This window comes from Thalassophryne amazonica, chromosome 19, assembly GCF_902500255.1.
Source record: "Thalassophryne amazonica chromosome 19, fThaAma1.1, whole genome shotgun sequence".
Classification (NCBI taxonomy): domain Eukaryota; kingdom Metazoa; phylum Chordata; class Actinopteri; order Batrachoidiformes; family Batrachoididae; genus Thalassophryne; species Thalassophryne amazonica.
The window spans coordinates 30,525,045-30,552,271 of record NC_047121.1 but is presented as its reverse complement, the minus strand read 5'-3'; the positions used below and the strand labels follow the sequence as shown (position 1 = coordinate 30,552,271).

Sequence of the window (27,227 nt, the reverse complement as noted above, 5' to 3'; positions counted from 1 at the left end):
GAGGGAGCGTGCAATTGGCATGCTGACAGCAGGAATGTCAACCAGAGCTGTTGCTCGTGTATTGAATGTTCATGTCTCTACCATAAGCCGTCTCCAAAGGCGTTTCAGAGAATTTGGCAGTGCATCCAACCAGCCTCACAACCGCAGACCACGTGTAATCACACCAGCCCAGGACCTCCACATCCAGCATGTTCACCTCCAAGATCGTCTGAGACCAGCCACTTGGACAGCTGCTGGAACAATCGGTTTGCATAACCAAAGAATTTCTGCACAAACTGTCAGAAACCGTCTCAGGGAAGCTCATCTGCATGCTCGTCGTCCTCATCGGGGTCTCGACCTGACTCCAGTTTGTCGTCGTAACCGACTTGAGTGGGAAAATGCTCACATTTGCTGGCATTTGGCACGTTGGAGAGATGTTCTCTTCACGGATGATGCGAAGGAGATGTGTTGCACTGCATGAGGCAAATGGTGGTCACACCAGATACTGACTGGTATCCCCCCCAATAAAACAAAACTGCACCTTTCAGAGTGGCCTTTTATTGTGGGCAGTCTAAGGCACACCTGTGCACTAATCATGGTGTCTAATCAGCATCTTGATATGGCACACCTGTGAGGTGGGATGGATTATCTCAGCAAAGGAGAAGTGCTCACTATCACAGATTTAGACTGGTTTGTGAACAATATTTGAGGGAAATGGTGATATTGTGTATGTGGAAAAGGTTTTAGATCTTTGAGTTCATCTCATACAAAATGGGAGCAAAACCAAAAGTGTTGCGTTTATATTTTTGTTGAGTATATGTATGTTTAAAATGAATCTCCTCAGTGTCTATGGGATATTTTTGATGACCGGCCTTTATGTTTTAAAGTCATTTAGCAATGTATTATCTTGCTCACATTGTCCAATATATGACAGAATGTATTAGTTATTAAAACTGGACAACTGTGAGTGTTATTATATTAGCAGAAACAGTCCATTTGTTGTGAGATTTCTTTTTGTGTAATTATCATTAAAGCCTCTGAATCTCAAACTTGATAAGAGTTGCTCTTATTCATTTATGACAGGAGATCTACCACCAAAACTGGCTGCAATTGAGTTGTTATCCTGATAAAAACACTTTATGACAGCCTATTACTCACTTATGTCACCTCCAAAGAGCCAGTTCAAACAGCATGTCTGGGGTATACAGCCCTGCTGCTGCGAGCAAAGGTCACTTCAGGCGCTAAGACAGGCAATCGTCTTTGGGTGGAACCTCACCCGTCCTGGCCAGACCACGCACCACATCGTTTTTGTGATAATAACTAATTTGAACCTCCCACGTTTGTGTTAGTTACCGGTTCAAAGTGCACTAGCCCTGCCCTTGAGTTTGCCAGCAGGAGCTGAGCTGCTTTCTTTATTGAGGTTGAGCCGGGAGCCTCGTGCAGACACGGAAACATCGTCTACTGCTGGACCTGGCCTATTGCTTACAGCCAAGATGCCCAAAACAGTGAGCTTCCCATATTTTTAATGGCAAGATAAGTTGGACAGAAGTTGATATGTTGAATTTTAAACTTGAGTAGCTTGTTTTAAAAAGTCACCTACTACAAGGATGAAAGTGTAGCAGAATGCAATAATTCAAGAAGGGTATTCAGACAATTTATTCTTTCTGTCGTTTTGTAGAGGCACATATGTTTGTTCATATTTATTCATGAACACATGTAGATTTTGACACCTTTTCTGCAGAAAAAAGCAACATAATGAGCATAACTTGGTGTTAACTCTATGCGATCATGGATTTTCCCCTGACGTTTATAAAGTCAAGAGTGACATTCATCCATATCGTGACTCTATAGCCTAATTGCATCTGAAGTATTTTATGGCACCCTTTGAAATTTTTATACTCCAGATCATCAAAATCTATTTTTCCAAGTGCCAATCTAAAGAGCTAAAATAAAACCTAAATACTTTTAGTCAGAATTCTTGAAATATTCTGCATCAGTCTGAGCACTGTTTTATTTCTGTGTATTGAGAAGCTGACATTGGGAAGATGTTTGTGTTGCTGTTGAAGGTGCAGAAATGGGGAATTGTGAGTTGCATGAAAGAGATTGTATGTGTGAAATAAGCTTGATCTGACTTTTACAGTAAAATATATTTGGAGTTTCACGTTAAACATCTTCAGAGTCTCAGAGGTCTGAATTTTCAAGTGGTGACTCCCTTTGCTTTAAGCGATTCTTAGGTCTGAAATGCTTTGCTTCAGACATCCATGACATGTCACGGAAATCCATATCTGCATCTGCATAATGTGTAAGACATACCCACTGAGCCAGTCTACACTGAATGCAACACACCCAAACAATCTATAAGTGAGAGAGAGTGATGGAGAGATTGTATTCTGTAAAGGGAGAAAGGGGTGTGGCCAGTAGCAGATGATTTCCATTTTGAAAAACTGGCATAGAAACTGGTTGACTTTTGATTCTCAATACAAATGAAGCATGTCGATAAGAAATCTTGTCAGTACTGTGCTGTTTGGTATGTGTTGATAGAATACAAGTCTTCCTGGCCTGGTATAAGGGTGTTCGGGTTGCATCATGGAGTTCTGGGTGTGTTCAAACCCTTGGAACCACTGTTCCACGTTGGCTCCACTGATCTGAGCGTATTGAACTGTGCAACACACTCGGGACAGCTGAGCGAATGGGACCAACTATGTAGACTGCTCTGAGACTGCTCTGACTGTCCGTCTTCAGACCGCACCTCGACACCTCCCAACTGTGTGTGGATGTGTCATTCTGATGCCATTTGGCCTCAACAGCCTATGTGTGCTGGAGGTCTACATTAGGGAAACTGGCTCTTGCTGCATATTGCGCTTTTAATGGATGACATTCGGGTGATTGTGTTCCACACAGCTTGCATGGCTTGGCGTAAGGTTAACTGGCACACTCCTGACTGATCAGCCAGCTCCCACTGGAATGCTCCCTGTTACCAGGAAGGGCAGCGTGGTCAGCACCTGTGTGGGCATAGACAACCGTCTGGCTCCTCGCCATATTGCGCTCTGGGCCAGCTGCAGTTCTGCACAGCTCCAGTAACAGTGGCCTTGGTAATCGATATCAGCTTATGAGCCAGTTATTATCATTTGCAAGCAAATCCTCGCGTTCCCTGAATATACGCTTACGTCAGATTGTACCATTTGCAATGTCCGCTAACACAGCCATTGTTAGTGCCAATTTACACATCACTTTGTGCGTGATTTTATATCCATCCATATAATTGCAAACGTGGGTGTGTTAATTGTTCATCAGTGTGTTTCTGATGTGACTTCTTGTTTCACACTATTAACGGTTCCCAGCATCGCCTTTACATGTCCGCAGTGGAACAATAGCTTTAGAAACATGCGTACACCATCCAGGATTTTTGCGTGACACACCGCACATTTCCACGGTCACATCACTTAAAGGGTTAATGCAGGTATGTATCGAATGATTGTAATGGATTTCTGGTTTTGTAATGTATCCAAAGACCAAAGCCAGTAATTTGGTGTATGGGGCAGCTGCACCTCATGGTGGCATCAGGGAGCAAAATGTACCACCTGGACAGTGAGAACAGTTGAGAAACACAATTTCATAAATGGATGTTCTAGTCTTTGTTGCCCAAGTTTCAATGGATCTATCTTTATGACATCTAGGGTGTGCTTGAGGATAAGTTCATAAAACAATTGTGTAACTGCAACAAACCCAATCTCCCCAGAAGACAGGGGTCATGAGTCACTTCACACCGGTGGCTGTGCACAAAGCTTTTTTTTAAGAAATAAACAAAATCTTATTTTTATACTTGTTTAGCTTGTGTAAATGTATCAATCCTACACCAGTTTTACTGTTTCTATTTGAACAAAGGAGGCTTTTCTTACTGACAGTGTTGAACTCAGAAGAAAACTTGGCAAGAAGTGAATATAATCTGTGTGTGTACAACCTTGTGGCACCTCACAAGGGTAGTCCAAAGTCTAATGAGATAGTCAGCAATTACGGTTTATGAACAATCCACTTCAACTCTTAAAGGCATGCTCCTCTCAAACAACCACATAGCAGATGTTTGAAAATTGTTTGCAGCTTTACAATGCAGACTTTTAAAACAGGCATACCTCTTACATATGTCACAAAAGTCTTAAATGAAGTATATATTTATTTATTTATTGGCCTAAATTGTGCTTATTGAAAAAAAGCTTCATGCACACTTTTGGACTTTGGGGATGTTTAACATAATACCCCAATCATATGTAAATATCAATGTTAACTAAAAACAAATTAGATGCAATATGACCCCTTTATATCAGGGGGGTGGGGGTGGTTAAATTCCAGTGAACAACAAGGGTGTATATGGATCCATACACGTTAGTTGTAACATGACTGAAGAACCATCTCTACGCTGCAGGTCAATGTTCGAGTCACCACAGTCGATGCTGAGCTGGAGTTTTCCTTCCAGCAGAACACCACAGGCAAACAGCTCTTTGACCAGGTCTGTATGTTACACATTTTTTGGCCATAACTGTTGTATCAGGAGATAAACCCGTGACAAATATGTCAAATTTCATACTAACTTGGCAACAGTCCCCATAGGTATGAAGACAGTGAGGGCTAATCTGATGTTTTGCCCCAATTACCTTGACATTTACCCAAAAAACTGAGCTCTGTCTGAGCTTGCCAGGGAATTTCTCTACCACACCTAAGTGTATGCCATATTTGGTCCAGCCTGTGTTGAAAATGTAATTCTTTGACCTTTGCAAAAATGAATTCTTTAAGGACAATTTTGGGGTCAGTCTTCACTGACATGCCAAGCTTGGGAGAAACCTATGAAAGGACTCTTGGCCCCAGTGACTGACCTTTAGAAAATGTCACCTCACCACTTAGTGGGGAGGGGGAAACGACGACTTCATTTTTGAGCATTGACACCAATGACTTTGAACCTAACGACTGACCTTTGGTAAATTTGATCTCATCTGAGGAATTCCAGAGCTTCCTGCTACATGTATGCCAAGTCTGACTTTCATCCGAGTGAAAAATAATAATTTTGACCTCTAAGCCCAATAACTTTGACCTTTGCCAAAACCACCTCTCTAAGGACAACTCTGGGAATGACTGCCATCCACCTATCAAGTATGGTAGAAATTGACCAAAGCACCTGGGAAATAAACAAATAATAATAATAATAATAATAATAATAACATATAAACCAATTTTTTGCCTTAGATTCCCAATGAAATTAACCTTTTCCAAAATAATTACCTAAAGGGCAGTTGTGGGGTCAGCCTATGTGCATACAACAGGTTTGGTGGGAATTGGCTGAAGCACCAGTAGTGAAATAAACAGTTTGGCTGCTTTCAGCTGTTTTAAACAGATTTTAAATTTTTATTACTGGTTATATCAACTAATTGCAGTAAGTGAGCAATAATGATGCATTTGCATTAAATCAACAGTTACATCAAAATTTAATGATGTTAAAGTAGAGGAAATGGTTTTTAATTTGTTCAACAATCACAAATTTGATTAAATTGTTTGCATTATAGTAGTTTGAGTGCAACCTAAAAGACATGATGGGAAAATAACACAGGCCAGTTTGAAGGCAGTTGACTGCTAAATAAGAAAATTCAATTATTTTTTTTTTTGTACTACAGATATGAAAAAAATAGAAGTGTGATGAATGAAGACAACAGTCACAATCAGCTAAATACAGTTGTATGTAGAAGTTTGGGCACCCCTAATAATTTTCATGATTTTCCTTTATAAATCATTGGTTGTCTGGATCAGAAATTTCAGTTAAATATATCATATAGCACACAGTGATGAACACACTGATATCTGAGAAGTGAAATGAAGTTTCTAGTATTTACAGAAAATATGCAATATTATTTAAACAAAATTGGGCAGGTGCATAAATTTGGGCACCCTTGTCATTTTATTGATTTGAATACATTTAGCACTAATTATTGGAATAAAAAATTGGTTTGGTAAGCTCATTGACCCTTGACCTCCTTACACAGGTGAATCCAATCACGAGAAAGGGTATTTAAGGTGGCCTTTTGCAAATGTTTCCCCTCTTTGCATCTCATCTAATGAGTGGCAACATGGGAGCCTCTGAACAACTCTCAAATGACCTGAAAACAAAGATTGTTCAACATCATGGTTTAGGGGAAGGATGCAAAAAGCTATCTCAGAGATTTCAGCTGTCAGTTTCCACTGTGAGGAACATAGTGAGGAAATGGAAGACCGCAGGCACAGTACTAGTTAAGGCCCGAAGTGGCAGGCCAAGAAAAATCTCAGATAAGCTGAAGCGAAGGATGGTGAGAACAGTCAACCCACAGACCTGCTCCAAAGACCTACAACATGATCTTGCTGCAGATACTGTCTCTGTGCATTGTTCAACTATACAGTGCACTTTGCACAAAGAGATGCTGTATGATGGTGTAATGCAGAGGAAGTGTTTTCTGCATACATGCCACAAACAGAGTCGCTTGAGGTATGCTAAAGCATATTTGGACAAGCCAGCTTCATTTTGGAATAAGGTACTGTGGACTGATGAAACTAAAATTGAGTTATTTGGACATAACAAGGGGCAGTATGTATGGCTGAAAAAGAACACAGCATTCCAAGAAAAACACTTACTACCTACAGTAAAATTTGGAGGCGGTTCCATCATGCTGTGTGGCCAGTGCAGGTACTGGGAATCTTGTTAAAGTTGAGGGTCACATGGATTCCAGTCAATATCACCAGATTCCTGAGAACAATGTTCATGAATCAGTGACAAAGTTGAAGTTGCGCCGGGGCTGGATCTTTCAACAAGACAACGACCCTAAACACTGCTCAAAATCTACTAAGGCATTCATGCAGAGGAACAAGTACAACATTCTGGAATGGCCATCTCAGTCCCCAGACCTGAATATTATTGAAAATCTGTGGTTTGATTTTAAGTGGGCTGTCCATGCTCAGAAACCAACAAACCTGAGATGTTTTGTAAAGAAGAATGGTCCAAAATACCTTCAACCAGAATCCAGAGTCTCATTGGAAGATATAGGAAGTGTTTAGAGGCTGTTATTTCTGCAAAAGGAGGATCTACTAAATATTGATGCCTAATTTTGTTTAAAGAATTATTGCACACTTTCTGTAAATCCTATAAACATTATTTCACTTCTCAAATATCACTGTGTTCGTCTGCTATATATGTATTTAACTGAAATTGCTGATCCAAACAACCAATGATTTGTAAAAGAAAATCATGGAAATCATCGGGGTGCCCAAACTTTTACATACAAGTACATGTATACATTCTTTGCAGTGATGAAGGAAATGAAGCAGGAAGTTGATTTTTGTTCTAATTGTTTGTTCATAATTGTTTTAATTACTCTCTCTGTTAAAGGTTGCCAGGACGATCGGACTGCGTGAAGTTTGGTACTTTGGGCTGCAGTTTGTAGATGCCAAAGGATCCATAACATGGTTGAATTTTGACAAAAAGGCAAGTTATCCGTGATGTCAGATGTCTGATATATTCCTTCGCCCCAGGAGAGCAAAAATGTACGTGAAAATCCATGTTTCACCATCTCATTACTGCTCATTACCAGTAATGAGATTTGACCTTGGCCGTAGACCTGTAGCCTTGAGATCACCTGTGTTGTTAGCAGACGATCCACTGAGTTTCTTGACCAAATTTGATTAACATTGCTTTTTATGTTTTGGAGATACTGTAGTGTACAGATATGGCCATTACAATCACCTCTTTCCACCTTGTAGTTTGGCTCATCAAAAGCACTTTAGAGACCCCGTACTCAAAATACAGGCAGCAAAGTAAACAATATAACAAAAGTCAGTACAAGAATGTGTACCCTTTAATGCCATTTTATGATTAATATCTATTTTATGGGTTGTTTTAAATGAAGTCCAATCAATATTCAATGTCTTGGAAATATATCCATACTGTACAGTTTTTATCTCTACTTTAGCATAAACTACTGTCGATCTTGTTCTAATCTACATATTTTACTGTGACTCAACCCTACTGTAGTCAGTTCTAAATATATGTTTAAAGTCTTTATCTTTCCGCTGTTTTTTCTGTTGTATTCTGTGCTACTGATATCTACTCTGACATTATAATCTTACTTTGAACATTTTAATAATGGTATCTTGTTATGCATTGTCGCAGATTGTATATACTTCTCTGTTGTCTGTTATTTAGTACAAGACAGCACGATTAGTGACCATATTTGATCTGCTGTTGTGACCCACAGCCAAAAAAGGGAGAATGGTAAACAGACAGCATTTATATAACACTTTTACATCTGTCTCAGAAGCTCAAAGCGCTTTACAATTATGCCTCACATTCACCCATTCACACATCGATGCCCAAGGGCCTTGCCCAAGGGCCCTTATTGATTTTTCAGTCTGGCTGGGTTTTGAATTGAGGATCCTCTGGTCTGAAGGCCAACGCTTAACCACTAGACCATAACCTACCCAAGTAAGGAAGTTGAAATAACTTCCTTCCTTACAGGATGATCAGTGATAAGTATTTAAAGCGACAGTGCATAGAAATTAGGGTGTTTATTAGCAGAAACACAATATAGCATTACAAACCATCTGTTTCTTAATGTATAATTACCTGCAACAATAAATCAATGGGTTTTCATGAGATTAGAATGAGTCCTTCATATCTTCACGGGAGTAGCCCCCTTCATGGAGGCCACCATGTTGCACCACCATATTGATAGATTAGCCCAAAAGGAACATAGTTACTCTTACTTTGCAGTGTAGCCAGAAGAATTAAAACAAAGAAGATCACTCAGTGGTTGCTCCCCTATACAGTGTCTACTGATTGCAGGTGCAGGCTTAGGCTAACGTTTGACAAATCTAATTTTTGTGAAATGGAACAACATGTATATTGCTTATCACAAGAGAAGGCAAGAGAACATGAATCCCCATTGACAAACAAGCAAAAGCGTGACGCGAAACAAAATCATGGCCATCAACAGCAAAATGCAATATGCAACCTCACCATTAGATGACACTGAATCTTTCACACTATTTTGCGACAGCAGACTTGGTTTTATACTCTACATAAGTGGTCTCAAAGTAAAATAAGCAGAATCAGATGTGACTCATATTCATAACTGAGTACCTAAAACAATCACGAGAGTGGCTAAGCATCTTCATGCAACCAATAGGGGGAAGAATTTCAATTCAATTTATCTATATGTCGCCAAATCATCTAATCTCAAGGCAGTATACATGAGTATACCCCGTGAGCATGAATAACATTACCAGTGGTTACATTAAAAAAACTTCCTATTTTTTTAACAGGAAGAAACCTCAAGCAGATTAGTTTCAGTGAGGCTGAAACTTCTTAGTTTTTAATTTTTTTTATAAATTTACAAAAATCTAAAAAAAAAAAAAAAAACTTTTTATGTTGTCATTATGGGGTATTGTATGCAGAATTTTGAGGGAAAAAAATTTATTTCATCTATTTTGGAATAAGGCTGTGGAAAAAAATGATGCAATGTGAATCATTTTCCAGATGCATTGTAACAGCTTTCAGCCTATTATTAATTAAGCCTAGGCTAAGCCTACTGGACTTGATAGATAACACATTTCAGCTTAGAATTTATGTTGTCTTAATGTAAGTATGTTTCCATCATGATACAAAAAAAATGCACATTTTTAATGATTTATTACTATAGATTGGCATCTTGTTTACTTTCAAAATACTTGTAATATGTCATAGGGGGAATAGATGCACAAAGCATGCTAAATGTGAATAAAAACTGTTAAATTGCTGAGATGTTGGTCAAAGAGTTGAAAAAATTAAGACTTTTCTGCACATTAAATTGCCAGTGTGCCATCTATCCAAATTATGGTGGGTAACAGACCAGGATTTAGTCACAAGGTTAGACCAAATATGAAGGAAATCCACTGAATGGTCACTGAGCTCTAACTCCATACAGGCACACAAGTGGTTCAATGACAGATGGCCTCTCACCCTGCCGGTTCTGTCCTTTGGGGAATTTCACATGAACATCCACCCGCCCTCTATTCTCTTCTGCTTATCCCCATCAGGAGTTGTGGGGTTCCTGGAACAAGAAATGACAATATTAAAGTCCTTGGAGCTATGTTGATGTTCACTCCAGGAAAAGCACCACGCTGCTGGTGCACTTTAACCTGAAGCACTTAATGAATTTCACCATGATTTGCACCATGATATTTAGATTTTACATGTTCATGTCTAAACATTTCCTTGTGGATAATGAAGTAAACAGCTATACCGGGGGCTGTCACTGAATGAAGCAGGAGTCTGAATTCAAATCATGTCAGAGAATATGACCTACAAAGATTTTGTCATGTTCAGTAGTTTTATTTTTCTCATGTAAAGATTTTGTCATGTTCAGTAGTTTTATTTTTCTCATGTTGTGCTTTAATCAGGTGATGGTCCAGGATTTGAAGAGGGAGAGTCCCTTACAGTTCAAACTGAGAGTCAGATATTACCCCGAGGATGTGGCTGAGGAGCTGATCCAGGACATCACGCGGAAGCTCTTCTTCTTGCAGGTGAAGGAGGACATTCTGTCTGATGCTGTCTACTGCCCGCCAGAGTGTGCTGTGCTGCTGGCCTCATATGTTGTCCAGGCCAAGTTTGGGGACTACAACAAGTCATTGCATGTCTCTGGTTACCTGACGTCTGAGCATCTGCTGCCCAAGAGGTGAGCGTGAAGCAGTCCGAGTACACAATACCTTATTTCAGTTATTTATTTATTTATTTCACACTTTGTTTATTGACTTTTTCCATTAATTAGATAAACAACAAACTACAAACATTTAACAACAGCCCTCCCTCCCACCCTTAACAGAACAAGATTATCGGCAAGGAAAAAAGAAAGAATAAATAATAATCAATCAGTCAATCAACATTTATTTATAGAGTGCTTTACAGCACTGACTGGTGTCCAGAGCACTTATCATTAAAAACACAAATTCACAAAAATGAAATTTTAAAACAGCACGTAAAAAACAGAACATGTCACCTCCCCACTAGGTGTTAAAAGCCTTTTTAAATAAATAAGTCTTTAACTTAGATTTAAAAAGTGCTAGGTCAGGAATAGTATACTCACAGAAATATTTAACCCTAACTTTTAAGATTTATGTAATTTTATTACATGACAAATTCCCATTTACTTTTTTTTTTTAGATAATTTTAATACAAACCTACCAAATAAACCTTACATGATGCATATTCATTACTGTAATAAATCCTATTTATTTGAAATGCATAATCCTCAGCTTTATGTATTTAGTATTAATAAAATATAATTACTCTCATAATTAAGTATATTGTTTGAATTGCATAATAATTATGTTACCTATGCCATTTATCTTGTATAGGTAACATAATTATTATGCAATTCAAACAATATACTTTATGTATTTTAAATAAATACTGTCATTATTATTGATTTAGAGCAATTATATTTTATTAATACTAAATACATAAAGCTGAGGATTATGCATTTCAAATGAATAGGATTCATTACAGTAATGAATATGCATCATGTAAGGTTTATTTGGTAGGTTTGTATTAAAATTATCTAAAAAAAAAAAAGTAAATGGGAATTTGTCATGTAATAAAATTACATAAATCTTAAAAGTTAGGGTTAAATATTTCTGTGAGTGATACGTAACTCAAGACCAGCTACCGCGAAAGCATGATCACCCCAGCGTTTATATATTGACCTCAGAACATCTAAGTAAAGCTGGCCAGACGCCTGTAATGTTCTACTGTAAATGCGCAAAGTTAAAATTTCAGACAAGTAGGGAGGTGCAAGGCCATAAACAGCTTTAAAAACAAACTTTAAAATTTTAAAATCAATTCAAAAATGAACAGGAAGCCAGTGGGGTGATAATTAAATGTTTAAATAAAAATAATTATAACAATAATAATAATAATAAAAAGAAGAGAATAAAATTGGACATCCAATCTCCAAGAAATCAAGCTAAAAACAGTAAGTGGTCATAGATACACACATACATACATTTGCATACCAACATATACATAAAAAAGATAAATAAATAAATACAAAGTTAACTTGTATTAGTTTAATTACAGTTGACATGGCAAATCCCAGGCCTTCTTGGTACGATGATGGTGGCACCAGTCCTTATCCAGTCACAGGCAGCTGTACATTTCGGTCATCCATACAGTGTAAGAAAGAAGCCCACATCTCATAAAATTCCTCAATTTTACCTCTGACTATATAAGTCAGTTTTTCTAAAGCCAGATTGCAAGACATCTCCTTAATCCACTGACTACAATTAGGTCCCTCAGTATTTTTCCATTTTAAAGAAATCACACGTTTGGCTTGCAACACACAGAAATTAATAAGTTTACATTTCTTTAAATTCACAGAGAAACCTTCAGGGTAAATATGGAGTAAACATAGTCTCGCTTCTATTGGAATAACACTATCTGTCAGTCTAGAAATCAGCTTGAGTTCCTGGAGTTTTTGACATTCCCACATGCAATGGAACAGAGTTCCAACTTCCCCACTGCATTTGACACAATTATCAGGAATATCTGGATTAAAGCAGTGTAATTTAACCGGTGTAATATATGTCATGAGCAACCATTTATACTGGAAACAGTTTGCCTCTGGTATTTATAGTTTGGGTTTGGGCCAGAAGACATGTCTTCTCCTACTCCTCCACTGAGACATCCTGCTGTAGGTCATTTTTCCATGCAGATAGATAGGAAAGGGAGTTGGCTTTAGAGCCTGCTAGTAATACGTCATAAAACATAGACAACTGTCCTCTATCATGAAAGTGTTTAAGTTTTTCAATGGTAGACAGTGAAGGTTCCAGAGTAGTTTTACGTAAGTTTGGAGTAAACAAAAATCCTAATTTGCAAGTATTTAAAAAAATGCTTCCTTGGAAGGTCATATTTATTGACTAATTGTTGAAATGACATTAGAGTTCCTTTGTTGTACAAATCTTTTATCTTGCCCAGTCCTCTGTCCTTCCACTGTTTGAATCCTAAATCACATTGCCCTGGTTTATTTATTTATTTATTTTTAATTGTGGTTGTATCTTATTATTAAAATTAGTTTTAAGATGACCTGTCAACCAGCAGGAAAATGAAATGCACTAAAAAGTTATAAAAAAAAATGTCAAGGAAGATTAGTAGAATTGATGTTTATTACAATAATGATGCAGATGAGCAAACAATAAGCTGTTGGAGAGTGGCACAGAGTGCAATAGGTAGTTTGCACTTGATGCAGATGATATTTTTACATATTGTGCCTGTGTACTGTAAATCATGATGCCTCTGTGGTCAGGTTCAAAGTTGGTGCACTGAGTACAGCCCAACTAATATATCAGTTGGCTGATAATATCAGCTGATATGAGCCTTTCACAAACTCATCAACACCAATGTTATTTTTGTCAATATTAAAACTTTTATTTTGCTGAATACACAATGCACAAAAACATTTTGGCTCTTGGAAATAGTGCCATTGTATAGTATGTCCAGCACAAGATGCCCTGAAGGCATTGTTTACAATGCTGTCAAGCATGACTGGGACAGCACAGATATATCAGTTCATAAACTTTTATTTAACTTGCTAATATCAGTCCCGGTATCGGCCCCCCAAAACACCAATATCGGTCAGGCTCCAATCTTAAGATCGCGTCTCTATCCTAGTCACCCCAAACCCTGATCTAAAGTCTTAATTCAAAGACCACAACACTCAGATGCTTACATAAATGGATTCACAATGTAATGTGCATTCACGTTGCTTGTCTGCACAAATTGTCACCAATTGCCTATAACGGTGTATTAGTATGATGTGTATTACGGCAACTATAGGTGTGAAAAATGGAGTGGAAGAAGAGAGACCCCCCCCCCACACACACACACACACACGCGCGGGTACCATATGCTAAAACAGGCAAAACATTTTATGGAAGAACAACCATATAATGAAATAAGAGGAAGCACTCATGGAGATCTACACAACCTCCCCTTGGTACAGGCTTCACCTCAGGGAGCTTTGGTGGCTGCTGTCTACTTTGACATGTTAACAATAATCTGTTAACTTGCCATAAATCTCAAAACTTGCATCTGCTTTCTCAGCAACACAGTGCTGTGTGCTTAGCACACTCTGGTTTAAAGGGGAGGACAGGTATCATTATGATTAGCTGCTATTACATTTGGACTACAACACACCCATGCCTAATGAAGGGTATAAATCCAGCCCCTTTGCTTCCAGTACCCAGTTTTGCACTGGTATTTCCCTCTGCTTAAATAACGGTGTCCACTCAGACACACCCCGTATGGATTTGCAGCATTTGTACAACTTGTGTTTGCATGCGCCATCAAGATAGGGCTGAAGGTTACCGTTCAAAGTTGAAGAATATTGCTTCACAGCGACAGTGCTCACAGATCGTAGACCAACCTGAAGGCAGTTTGTCTTGTGCGTGCAAGACCAGCACTGAAGAAATGCCCCACAGAATGACAAAACTGCACTTGATAAACTAGTTGATTCAAACCTTGACAGGTCCTGCCATACGTACCTTTGAGTTTTTTTCTCGGCTTGTAAGAGATTTCCACTTTATTGTTCACCATGTTTGCACAGATAAAGTGAAATTTTGGCCGAACATTGTTATTTTGCTACAAACACAAGAGCTTGCTTGTGTACCAAATAATTTAAGAAAACATTCTTAATACCGTTCCTCCAGAAATTATTCAGTGACTCAGTGTATCATTATGTTCTAACAAGTACTAACAAATGAAATAAATGGAAACCATAGGTGAGACATGACAATGTGGTGTATGTTTGGTTTCACGTGTGTACTCTATATATACACAATGATCACATTTTAACCAGCGAGATAAGGCTGATAACACTGATAACTGTTTCTGCCCTCAGAGTGCTGGAACAGCACAAACTGTCCAAGGACCAGTGGGAAGAAAGAATCCAGATTTGGCACGAGGAACACAGATTAATGACAAAGTAAGTCAAGCATGATTAAAAAAAATACTCATAGGTTGACAAAGTGAATGATATAATAAATAAAACTGATAAAAATGTTTGCAGCATAATTCAGGGAGTATTGGCTCATATTTAGATTAGCAATAGTTTCAGGGACGTTTAACAAATAATTCTAACGCACAAGAAAAAATGTAAAGCCTTGGGCTATTACACATTTGAATGGTGGAATTCAAATTTTATTAATTTGTATCACGTCAGCTCACTACGTGGTCACCTCAAGGCACTTCAAACAACAACATGAATCAAAAGATTAAAATACCACAATAAAAGAATACTGGAATGACACCAAATAAAAAAAAAACATTACAGCTTCTGTATATAAATTTTCTAAAATGATGGCCTTTAAACTCAAAGTGAAAACTAACCTCTGCAACACTGTAACTGAAGTAAATCATCATTTACAGCCAGTTTTCTTCAGACAAGTCAGGTGATAGATACGTAAACATTTTCATGTCACTGAATATGTCTTGGATATCATTTACATCAATTGTTAAGAAATGCAAACAGTACAGTACTCTATGGTAAATCTGTCTAGGGGAGCACTTCCCAAAAACTGAGTAACCATGCACGGAGGCGACGAGTGAGGAAAGCCACCAAGGCATCAAGACAACCCTGAAGAAGTTATAGGCTTCTGTGGCTGTGAGTGGAGGAATTGTGCATAGGAAGTTTTGCATTTTGCATCACCATTTATACAGCTTCATGATGAAATGAAAGTTCAACTACAGTTTGCCAAAAGGCACATGGAAGATGCAAGCCTAGATTTGATCTGTTTTGGTTTATGAAAATCCTTCTTTGCTCTACTCCACTTGGAATCTATGTGTCTTGGTGGCTTTCCTTACTTGTCTCCTTCTTGCACAGGTTTTGAGTACTGCCTCCTCCAGATAAGTTTACTGTACAGTACAATACTGTTTACGTTTTTTAATTATTAATATAAATGAAGTCCAAGATATGTCATTGACTTGGAAATAGTCATGTATCCATCCTCTGACTTCTCTGAAGAAAACTGGCTGTAAAAGCAATGATTTATTCATGTTACACTAAAGGGTGCCGAAGTTTATGCAACCCATGATTTGGCTTTTAAAGTTTTATTTCATTTTTGTCATTGTGTATAGATTAGTTTTCACTGTGAGATTAAAGGATATCATTTTAGATTTTTTTTTCTCTACAGAAGCTTGAATTTGTTTTTGTTTGTTTATTTAATTTGATGTAATTTTAACATTCACATACTGTATTTAAGTAAATGTTTGAAGAATTTGGCTTTGAGCTGAAACCATTATGTTCTTGTTGGTTTTCTTTCCATTTTCAATAATATTCCTTCAGTGGTTAAAGTACTTGAATGTAGAGGTGGGCGATACTGGGAATTTTGGTATTGATCCGATACCAAGTAAATACAGACCCAGTATCGCCGATATCGATACCGATACCGATACTTTTTCATATTAAAGCTTCATACATCCAAAGGATCCAAAAGACCTAGGATAGAATTTTGCCAAACATTGTAAGTGACAACAAAATACATTATTATCACAATCAACGTTTTTGTTTAAAAAAATATCACTCAACATAATTTAAAACAAAATTTCCTGAGGTAGAGGGCTGACAAACCACAATACAAGGATGCGCTGCTCCGTGTTGTGTGACACAGCGCAGCGCTGCTCTTACAGACAGAGAGTAGAGTTTGATGAATCTGCATGCACAGCAGTCATTGCATGCAGTAGAGAAAAAAACTTTGAGTATCGATCTGTTTACATGAGGATCGTTCAATATCAACACCAGTGTTGGTATCGATATTATCAATATCAGGATCGATCTGCCCACCTCTGCTTGAATGCTGCACTCACATAATAGACTGATAGGCTTAAATTTATTCATGGGTCTTTTGAAAGCAGATGGCTGTGGACACTTGGTGCTACAGTTGTCACTGTGGAAATAAATACACAATTATGTAATATTTAAGTGATGAACACATATTACTAAAACAACATTTGCTCACTAAAAAGTTTAATAGGCTCATTTCCAGCTCTGTGCTTACTAATTAGCCTAGCATGGAGAAACACAGTTGACAGAGCTAAGTTACCTACACATCACAGCACCGAGTTAGATAACAAATGAACAGTTACACAAGAATGTATTAGTACGATCAAACATAATTTTTTCTTGATGTTGAATTATAGCGTTATCAACACCGTTTGGTAGAGAACAAAATTATTATGTGTAAGGCTAGCTAAAATTTTATCTACCACCTGAAGCTACGTTGTAGTGACAGCACCATGATGGTTGTCAAGTTTACGTCTATCAAGGCCATTACCAATAACAACTTGAAGAGAGCGTACTCTCTTGACTGTATCTGGTACAAAACGGTAAAGAAGAATTTTATGAAAGCAGGATGACATATCTTGGCTGGCTAATATGATAGCCACTTGTATAAGGCAGAATTGGAAAGCACCATTGAATAGGTCTTGGTACCATGTGCCTGGGGTAACTGCTGCCAATAATAACTTATTTGCATGAAGAGAGTGTATTTGTACTATCCAGTATTATGTAACAAAGGTTTGTATAAGAGAACTCTGCATTTGGAATTAACCTTTGCTCATAGGTCTGCATTCTTTCTTTTCTCCCCATCAGGGAAGAGGCCATGATCGAGTACTTGAAAATTGCCCAGGACTTAGAGATGTACGGCATTAACTATTTTGAGATCAAGAACAAGAAAGGCACAGAGCTGTGGTTAGGAGTGGATGCACAGGGACTCAACATCTATGGAAAAGACGATAAGTAAACCAAATAAATTACATCTTTCATTTGTGGTTTCAACATACAGTACTCTCCAAACGTATTGGGCCCCTTGGTATTCCACACATTTTAATTTGTTTATGTCATTTTATATACAGAGTAAATCAGGGTTCTCAATATAAAAATGTCCAAAATCATCTTCCTTGAACTCAAACTCAAAGCAAATCTCTACATCTTGTTGTAAATTAATTAAAAATATAAAAGCCAAGATGATGGGTTGCATAAGTAACGGGCCCCTGTAAATAATCAGTTTTATTACCAGTTTTCTTATTCTTATTATTTATTTTTTGTATTTGAAATGGCATAAACAAATTAAAAGGTGTGAGATACAAAGGGACCCAATACTTTTGTAGGGCACCCCTTACCAAAAAGTAGTACATGCAAGTATGTTTCAAGTATACTTCCAGTTTACTTTTTATATACTTATCAGTACTATTTTTTGGTAAGGGACTATACGTATTGAAACAAACTTCATGTAATAGATTTCGTGTGTGTTGAGATGATGGTATGTGTAGATGTGAGGGCATCGGACAATGAGCAGTCAAACACAGTCATTGATTCTTCCTGTTCTCCTGGTTTGTTGTTAAGGAACACATCTGACAAAATAGCTTGACAGCTAGGCTGGTTAGGACACAAATGCAAGGTTCACACAAACAGCTCTGGTTGAAAGACTTTAGTGGTGAGGTTAGCAATGGTCGGTACACAGGAAGGCAGTCCAAAAAAAACACAGCAGCAGTACAACAATCATCAGGCTTAAGCAAGGTCAGAACAAACGAGCAGGAGGTTGAGAACACGATGAGGCAGGCAGGACTATGGAATACAAATCCGAGAGCTGGAAAGAAAGCACAAGGCGCATCAATCTGGTGAAAAAACAGAGCAAAATGAGCAGTATATATACACCCAGATAATGAGCTGCAAATTGAGAGCAGGTGAGCATGGAAAGCACCAGAAGGAGAGTGTGACCAGGGAGAAAGACAGAAACGCCCACAACCAAGAGAGACAGAAAGACCCAAGCAGGAAAAAGTCCAACAAGAAAATAAACAAATGGGAAAGCAACCAAACAAACAAAAACAGATCAAAGCAAAGAAATAAAAGCAGATCAGATACACCCCCTGACACACCTGCCGTCTCTAAGACATCATTCTCTTGCTTCTACAACAAAATGCACACATTGGTGATCAAACCGCTTCGATACCTAATGTTGAAATGAAACTCTCAATCTGGCTGGATTCAGCTTTTACTGCACATATTATATGGCTGTGAATCATATTATACAAATGAACCTTGACCTCTGACTATTTGTGCATGCTATTGAATATTTCTGATCAAGTCTTTTTCTCCATTACCAGGCTGTCTCCTAAGATTGGATTTCCCTGGAGTGAAATTAAAAACATTTCTTTCAACGATAAAAGATTTGTCATCAAGCCACTTGACAAGGGTTCTAAAGTAAGTTGTACTTTCAAGCGTGGAATAGTCTTCCTTTGGGATGAGATGTCATCATAAGTGGGAATGCAGATGTAGCGTCTGAACTCACCAAGGTTTTGGGGCCTAGGCCAGGTGCGGAGAGCACTGACCTTGTCTGGGTCAGTCTCTACCCCTCTGCTCGAAACAATGTGGCCTAGATACTGCACTGAGCTCTGGAAGAAATGGCATTTTTTGGGTGAGTTTTCCTGAGCGGCTGCTCAGTGATCAGGGCGGGGATTTCAAGTCCCAACTCATTAAAGAACTCTGCACTCTAGTAGGCATCACAAAGGTGCACACAGCGCCCTATCATCCAAGAGGAAACCCGGTAAAAAAGGTTCAACCGAACTCTGTTGGGTATTTTGGGAACTACTGGTTTTTCTAAATGTGTGTGTGTGTATGATTTTAAAGGATGTCATATTCTATGCCCCACGGCTACGAGTCAACAAGCAGATCTTGACTCTGTGCATGGGCAACCATGACCTCTATATACGCCGGCGCAAACCCGACAGCATTGAGGTTCAGCAGATGAAGGCTCAGACCAAAGAGGAGAGGATGCTTAAAAAGATGGAGAGGTCGGTGACGGCTTGCTTATGTTTCAACACCGTGGACGGAATGAGAATTGGGGTTTGAGGTTAGCTGTTGTTCTAATTTTGTTCAGGGATCAGCTGCAGAGTGAGATGAAGAAGAGGGAGGCCATGGAGAAGGAGAAGGAAGAGATGGAGAGAGAAAAGCAGAAGCTGATGGCACAGCTCTACGATTATGAAGAAACCACCAAGAGGGCAGAGAGAGGTGAGAAAAGCGTTATCACATGGATGTACCAGCCTCTGCTGCTTACACACCAACACCCAGAAGTCTGACTAAATGATGCTGGTGATTCAGACAACACCGTATGCTTCATAACATCACCAAAATCAAGGGCATCTCCATCTCAATTTCAACAACAGTAATTGCAGCCAGTTTTCAACCAATATGACAGTTATCTCTGCTGTGATCCATGAAGTGCACGTGTGCCTGACTTTGTTGTGTAGAGCTTCAGGAGCAGCTCGAAAGGGCCATGAGGCTGGATGAGGAGAGGCGGAGGGTGGAGCAGGAGGCCGCCCGGCTGGAAGCTGAGAGGATGGAGGCCATAATAGCCAAGGAGGAGCTGGCCCGGCAAGCTGAGGACCAAATAAAGAGCCAGGAGCAGCTGGTAAGTGTGTGATCGCAATACTTCATGTGAGAACTAAAAAAATAATAGTACTTTGACATTTCTAGTTTTGTTGGCAGTAATTCGCAACAGACACGGACATTCAACTTCTGATTAGTTGTCCCTCTTTTCAAAAACTAAGAGCACACGACAGTGGTTAAGTGCTGTGTATTGCTTGCATTTTTGTGAAGATAATTTGTGTTGTTTTCCTCAGGCTGCAGAACTGGCTGAATACAGCGCCAGGCTGGTTTTGCTGGAAGAGGCCAAGAGAATGAAAGAGGAAGAAGCCGAGACGTGGCACAGCAAAGTGAATCTCAACCGAATCAGGACAACAGCAAAAGCATGTTGTATATCTCTCAGAACATCCTCATGGTCTCTCCTCTTCCTCACAGGCCATCAAAGCAGAGGAGAGCCTAATAAAGACGAAGGAGGAGCTTCACCATGTGATGGCCTCCCCTAGTTCGCCTCCTGCTGCTCCTGCTTCTTCCTCCTCCTCCTCCTCAGACAGTGAGAGCGACCACGAGCACAGTGAAGAAAACAGCACCTACAGCGCTGAGCTGCAGTCACAGGGCCTCAACCACCAGCAGGAGGAGGAAGAACGACTCACAGAGGCTGAGAAGAACAAGCGCCTGCAGAAAAAACTGAAGGTGAGCAACTGTTCAGCTACTTTAGGTAATCTGTTTGGAATCTTAAAAACCTGTGATATCCCAGCAACATGTTATTTAGTAGAGGTGGGCGATACTGGGAATTTTGGTATTGATCCGATACCAAGTAAATACAGGCCCAGTATCACCGATACCGCTACCGCTACCTTTTCATATTTAAGCTTCATAGATCCAAAGGATCCAAAAGACCTAGGACAGAATTTTGCCAAACATTGTACGTGACAACAAAATACTTTATTATCACAATCAACATTTTTGTTTAAAAAAATATCACTCAACACAACTTAAAACAAAATCTCCTGAGGTAGAGGAGAGCGCTGATTGGGCGGGCCAGGCTGAGCCTACCTGTAAGGCTGTTGGCTGGCGCCACTGAGCCACTTGACGGCACAACAACAAAAGACCAGAGGGGGGAGAGTGCGCTGCTCCGTGACATGTGACACAGCGCAGCGCTGCTCTTACAGACAGAGAGTAGACTTTGATGAATCTGCGTGCGCAGCAGTCAGTGCGTGTGGGAGAGAAAAAGCTTGAGTATTGATCTTTTTACATGAGGATTGTTCAATATCGGTACCAGCGTTGGTATCGATATTATAGATAATAGGATTGATCCGCCCACCTCTATTATTTAGAATGTAGCTGCAGCCTTTTGATTAAATTCCACATTGTTGTAGATGTTTTTACAACTTACTTTTAGAGATATTTTTACACATTTCTCCATGTCATGTGGAGTTGCGTCAGGAAGGGCATCCGGTGTAAAACTTGTGCCAATTAAACATGCAGATCCACCTTGGATTTGCTGTGGCAATCCCGAGTGCAAAACAAGGGAGCAGTTGAAGGGACTTACTTTTATTGGACAGTGAAAAATCTAAACATTCTCCTTGTGGTTCTTGTGGGTGATAATCCAGTCAGCTGTCAGCCACCAAATCTCAGTGATACCGCAAAAGTGGCGAAACAGTTAAAGGCAAGAAACAGAAAGAAAAAAATGTGCTGAAGAAGATGCTCGCAAGGGTCATTCCCAATCGGATTCTGTGCCAGCTGCTTGCTGCTTAGCAGTCTGACCATGTTGTACATGTCCCTGAGTGCAATCAAGAACTCTGTTGCCTCAATGTTGTGGACTCCTGCAACTGGGCAAGACCAAGGGTACACCCACCTGGGTGCGGGAGATAGATGGGTTCTTTCAGTGTATGTTGGGATAGACCGATGGTGTGCCTTGGTGTTGCCATCCAGGACCTAGTACAAGTGGTGGATGTGGGGATGCATGGTACCCGTGTAATTTCTGATGCAACTTACACACTGCTAAAATAGGTTTACAGCAATTGCCACAAAATAACCAACGCACATCGTACTGAAGTACGATGAGTTTTGTGTTGTCAAATGTAATTGAAAATTTGTTCAGTAACATTCATTCATATACAACAGTAGTGTTCAGCGCTACTATTATTATAGTAGCACTATGTGACTAAAAAGATTAATCCAGGTTTTGAGTCTATTTCTTATTGTTACATGGGAAACAAGGTACCAGTAGATTCAGTAGATTCTCACAAATCCAACAAGACCAATTATTCATGATATGCACACTCTTAAGGCTATGAAATTGGGCTATTAGTAAAAAAGGTAGAAAAGGGGGTGTTCACAATAATAGTAGTGTGGAATTCAGTCAGTGAGTTCGTCAGTTTTGTGGACAAACAGGTGTGAATCAGGTGTCCCCTATTTAAAGAAACAACCATCAAAATGGATAGAAGAATAACCAGAATGGCAAAGGCTCACCCATTGATCAGCTCCAGGATGATCAAAGACAGTCTGGAGTTACCTGTAAGTGCTGTGACAGTTAGAAGACACCTGTGATGAAGCTAATTTATTTGCAAGAATCCCCTGCAAAGTCCCTCTGTTAAATAAAAAAAATAAAAAAAAGAGGTTACAATTTGTCAAAGAACTCATCAACTGGCCTAAAGAGAAATGGAGGAATATTTTGTGGACTGATGAGAGTAAAATTGTTCTTTTTGGGTCCAAGGGCCGCAGACAGTTTGTGAGACGACCCCCAAACTCTGAATTCAAGCCACAGTTCACAGTGATATGGGCATGTTTCTCCTACTATGGTGTTGGGCCTATATATCGCATACCAGGTATCATGGATCAGTTTGGATATGCCAAATACTTGAAGAGGTCATGTTGCCTTATGCTGAAGAGGATATGCCCTTGAAAGGGGTGTTTCAACAAGACAGTGACCCCAAGCACACTAGTAAATGAGCAAAATCTAGGTTCCAAACCAACAAAATTAATGCCTTGCAGATGTGAAGAAATCATGAAAAACTGTGGTTATACGAGGGCTGTCAATAAAGTAACGGTCCTTTTTATTTTTTTCAAAAACTATATGGATTTCATTCATATGTTTTTACGTCAGACATGCTTGAACCCTCGTGCGCATGTGTGAGTTTTTCCACGCCTGTCTGTGACGTCATTCGCCTGTGAGCACTCCTTGTGGGAGGAGTCGTCCAGCCCCTCGTTGGAATTCCTTTGTCTGAGAAGTTGCTGAGAGACTGGCGCGTTGTTTGATCAAAATTTTTTCTAAACCTGTGAGACACATCGAAGTGGACATGGTTCGAAAAATTAAGCTGGTTTTCAGTGAAAATTTTAACGGCTGATGAGAGATTTTGAGGTGATTCTGTCGCTTTAAGGACTTCCCACGGTGCGAGACGTCGCTCAGCGCTCTCAGCCGCCGTCGTCAGCTGTTCAAGCTGAAAACCTCCACATTTCAGGCTCTATTGATCCAGGACGTCGTGAGAGAACAGAGAAGTTTCAGAAGAAGTCAGTTTCAGCATTTTATCCGGATATTCCACTGTTAAAGGAGATTTTTTTAATGAAAGACGTGCGGACGGATCCGCGCGTCGGGACGCAGCCGACGCGGTGCGGCGGCACAGGAAAACAACCTCCGGTGTGATAACCATTTGTAAAATCCAGGCGGCTTTTGATGGCTTTCAGTGGAGTGAGTATATGAGAAATTGTTTAACAGGCAGGACATGTTCCAACTTGTCCGTAAGGCTTTCAACAGAGGTGTTTTTCCTGTGGCGGAGCGTCGCGGCGGGCTGCGTCCCGACGCGCGGACCCGTCCGCACGTCTTTCATTAAAAAATCTCCTTTAACAGTGGAATATCCGGATAAAATGCTGAAACCGACTTCTTCTGAAACTTCTCTGTTCTCTCACGACGTCCTGGATCAATAGAGCCTGAAATGTGGAGGTTTTCAGCTGAACAGGCTGACGACGGCGGCTGAGAGCGCTGAGCGACGTCTTGCACCGTGGGAAGTCCTTAAAAGCGACAGAATCACCTCAAAATCTCTCATCAGCCGTTAAATTTTCACTGAAAACCAGCTTAATTTTTCGAACCAGGTCCACTTCGATGTGTCTCACAGGTTTAGAAAAATTTTGATCAAACAACGCGCCAGTCTCTCAGCAACTTCTCAGACAAAGGAATTCCGACGAGGGGCTGGACGACTCCTCCCACAAGGAGTGCTTACAGGTGAATGACGTCACCGACAGGCGTGGAAAAACTCACGCATGCGCACGAGGGTTCAAGCATGTCTGACGTAAAAACATATGAATGAAATCCATATAGTTTTTGAAAAAAAATAAAAAGGACCGTTACTTTATTGACAGCCCTCGTATGTAGAGGAAGACACGGTGATCACTAGATATGTTTAGGATTTGAGTTTGAGTTGTTTAATGTGTTTGTAGCATGGCCCAAGCAGAGGGTCACCCCTTAGAGTCTGGTATGCTTGAGGTTTCAGAGGGAGTTTTTCCCTTACCACTGTCGCCTATGTGCTTGCTCTGGGGGTTGGTAATGAGTATATATGTATGTATGTATGTATATAAAGGGTGAACGTTTATAAGCTTTGCTTTCTGCTTCACCCCCTTTTTGGTCACACATGTCACTGTGGAATTGTCTTGTGTATCAGTTTTTTGTTATTGTTGAGTTTGTGTGCCAAAAAATAAATAAATAAATTCAAATTCAATTCAATTCACAGAACCTAAAACAACTCTAGCAATTAGTTTTTGTGTGTGTGTGTGTGTGTGTGTGTTTATGGAAATCAAAGATAATTTATTACCTGACAGTGTACCCCAACATATTAATCTGGCTATAATCTTCATGGTTTAACGTTTTGATTGGCTATCCCCACAGGACCTGAGCTCAGAGCTGGCAGAGTCCAGAGATGACAGCAAGAAGACCCTCTTGGATTTGCTCCACGCTGACAACGTCCGAGCCGGCCGCGACAAGTACAAGACGCTGCGTCAGATCCGTCAGGGCAACACTAAGCAGAGAATTGATGAGTTTGAGGCCTTGTAGAAACCTCCGAGACGCAGCAATCCATTCAAAGTACTTCACAAAATCCTTTAAAATAATATAATTGTGCCTGATCTTAGAGCCCCACCCCCAAACAAAAAAGGGAGTTTATCAGTGTTATAAATCAGACTTTTGGAAAAATACTGCTCAAAAATACTGTGGTTATTTGCAACAGTTGAACATCTCACATGTGTTCTGTCGCTTCAATAAACTTTACAGTTTGTGCTACATTTTTGAAACCTGAACGTGATCCTTAACTCTATCTTGATATAATGGATGAACAAAGTTAGTATGAGCAGTTCTCTAAAGTAGACCTTTTTTAAATGATCATCAAAGAAACTTTATTGCAGTTTTAATTGCAATTTTGACTTTGCAGATTTGTTATTTTCCTAAACTGAAGTCAATAAATTTAGTTTGTCCTGCATGTTGCAATCAGTGCCTTGTACACATTTTCATAATGGTACAAATAAGTGTGCAGCTTGTTTTACTAGAGGAGAAATTCCTAAACTTTGAAAAATAATTACATTTTTTTTTATAATCTTTTTTCTTAATATTTTTTCAATGTTAACTTTATTACAAAGGTTAAAAGTACAGGCATATCTGCAGTACCTTCACGGGCCACCAAGGGGCTGCTACCATAGAGATGTATATGCCACCCTTGGCAAAAATTATGGAATCACCGGCCTCAGAGGATGTTCATTCAGTTGTTTAATTTTGTAGAAAAAAAGCAGATCACAGACATGACACAAAACTAAAGTCATTTCAAATGGCAACTTTCTGGCTTTAAGAAACACTATAAGAAATCAGGAAAAATAATTGTGGCAGTCAGTAACGGTTACTTTTTTAGACCAAGCAGAGGGGAAAAAATATGGACTCACTCAATTCTGAGGAATAAATTATGGAATCACCCTGTAAATTTTCATCCCCAAAACTAACACCTGCATCAAATCAGATCTGCTCGTTAGTCTGCATCTAAAAAGGAGTGATCACACCTTGGAGAGCTGTTGCACCAAGTGGACTGACATGAATCATGGCTCCAACATGAGAGATGTCAATTGAAACAAAGGAGAGGATTATCAAACTCTTAAAAGAGGGTAAATCATCACGCAATGTTGCAAAAGATGTTGGTTGTTCACAGTCAGCTGTGTCTAAACTCTGGACCAAATACAAACAACATGGGAAGGTTGTTAAAGGCAAACATACTGGTAGACCAAGGAAGATATCAAAGCGTCAAGACAGAAAACTTAAAGCAATATGTCTCAAAAATCGAAAATGCACAACAAAACAAATGAGGAACGAATGGGAGGAAACTGGAGTCAACGTCTGTGACCGAACTGTAAGAAGCCGCCTAAAGGAAATGGGATTTACATAAAGAAAAGCTAAACAAAAGCCATCATTAACACCTAAACAGAAAAAAACAAGGTTACAATGGGCTAAGGAAAAGCAATCGTGGACTGTGGATGACTGGATGAAAGTCATATTCAGTGATGAATCTCGAATCTGCATTGGGCAAAGTGATGATGCTGAAACTTTTGTTTGGTGCCGTTCCAATGAGATTTATAAAGATGACTGCCTGAAGAGAACATGTAAATTTCCACAGTCATTGATGATATGGGGCTGCATGTCAGGTAAAGGCACTGGGGAGATGGCTGTCATTACATCATCAATAAATGCACAAGTTTACGTTGATATTTCGGACACTTTTCTTATCCCATCAATTGAAAGGATGTTTGGGGATGATGAAATCA

At 39.4% G+C, this 27,227-nt stretch overlaps 1 protein-coding gene across 1 annotated transcript; it reads left to right on the top strand.

The window, feature by feature from the left end:
* Positions 1–1,348: 1,348 nt before the first annotated feature.
* On the top strand, positions 1,349–25,517 carry ezra (ezrin a). Its single transcript, XM_034195587.1, has 13 exons — positions 1,349–1,484; positions 4,400–4,483; positions 7,379–7,474; positions 10,426–10,700; positions 14,919–15,002; positions 17,667–17,813; positions 19,181–19,277; positions 19,704–19,867; positions 19,954–20,084; positions 20,324–20,484; positions 20,696–20,788; positions 20,874–21,128; positions 25,318–25,517. The coding sequence occupies exons 1-13, from the start codon at positions 1,473–1,475 to the stop codon at positions 25,480–25,482; spliced, it is 1,764 nt and encodes a 587-aa protein (XP_034051478.1). The 5' UTR covers positions 1,349–1,472; the 3' UTR covers positions 25,483–25,517.
* Positions 25,518–27,227: the final 1,710 nt, after the last annotated feature.

What these genes read in the sequence shown, in the direction of transcription:
- ezra (XM_034195587.1), top strand. An exon ending in TAAAGAGCCAGGAGCAGCTG is followed by an intron (nt 20,485 to 20,695) that starts GTAAGTGTGTGA and finishes TGTTTTCCTCAG; the next exon opens with GCTGCAGAACTGGCTGAATA. An exon ending in GCCTGCAGAAAAAACTGAAG is followed by an intron (nt 21,129 to 25,317) that starts GTGAGCAACTGT and finishes CTATCCCCACAG; the next exon opens with GACCTGAGCTCAGAGCTGGC.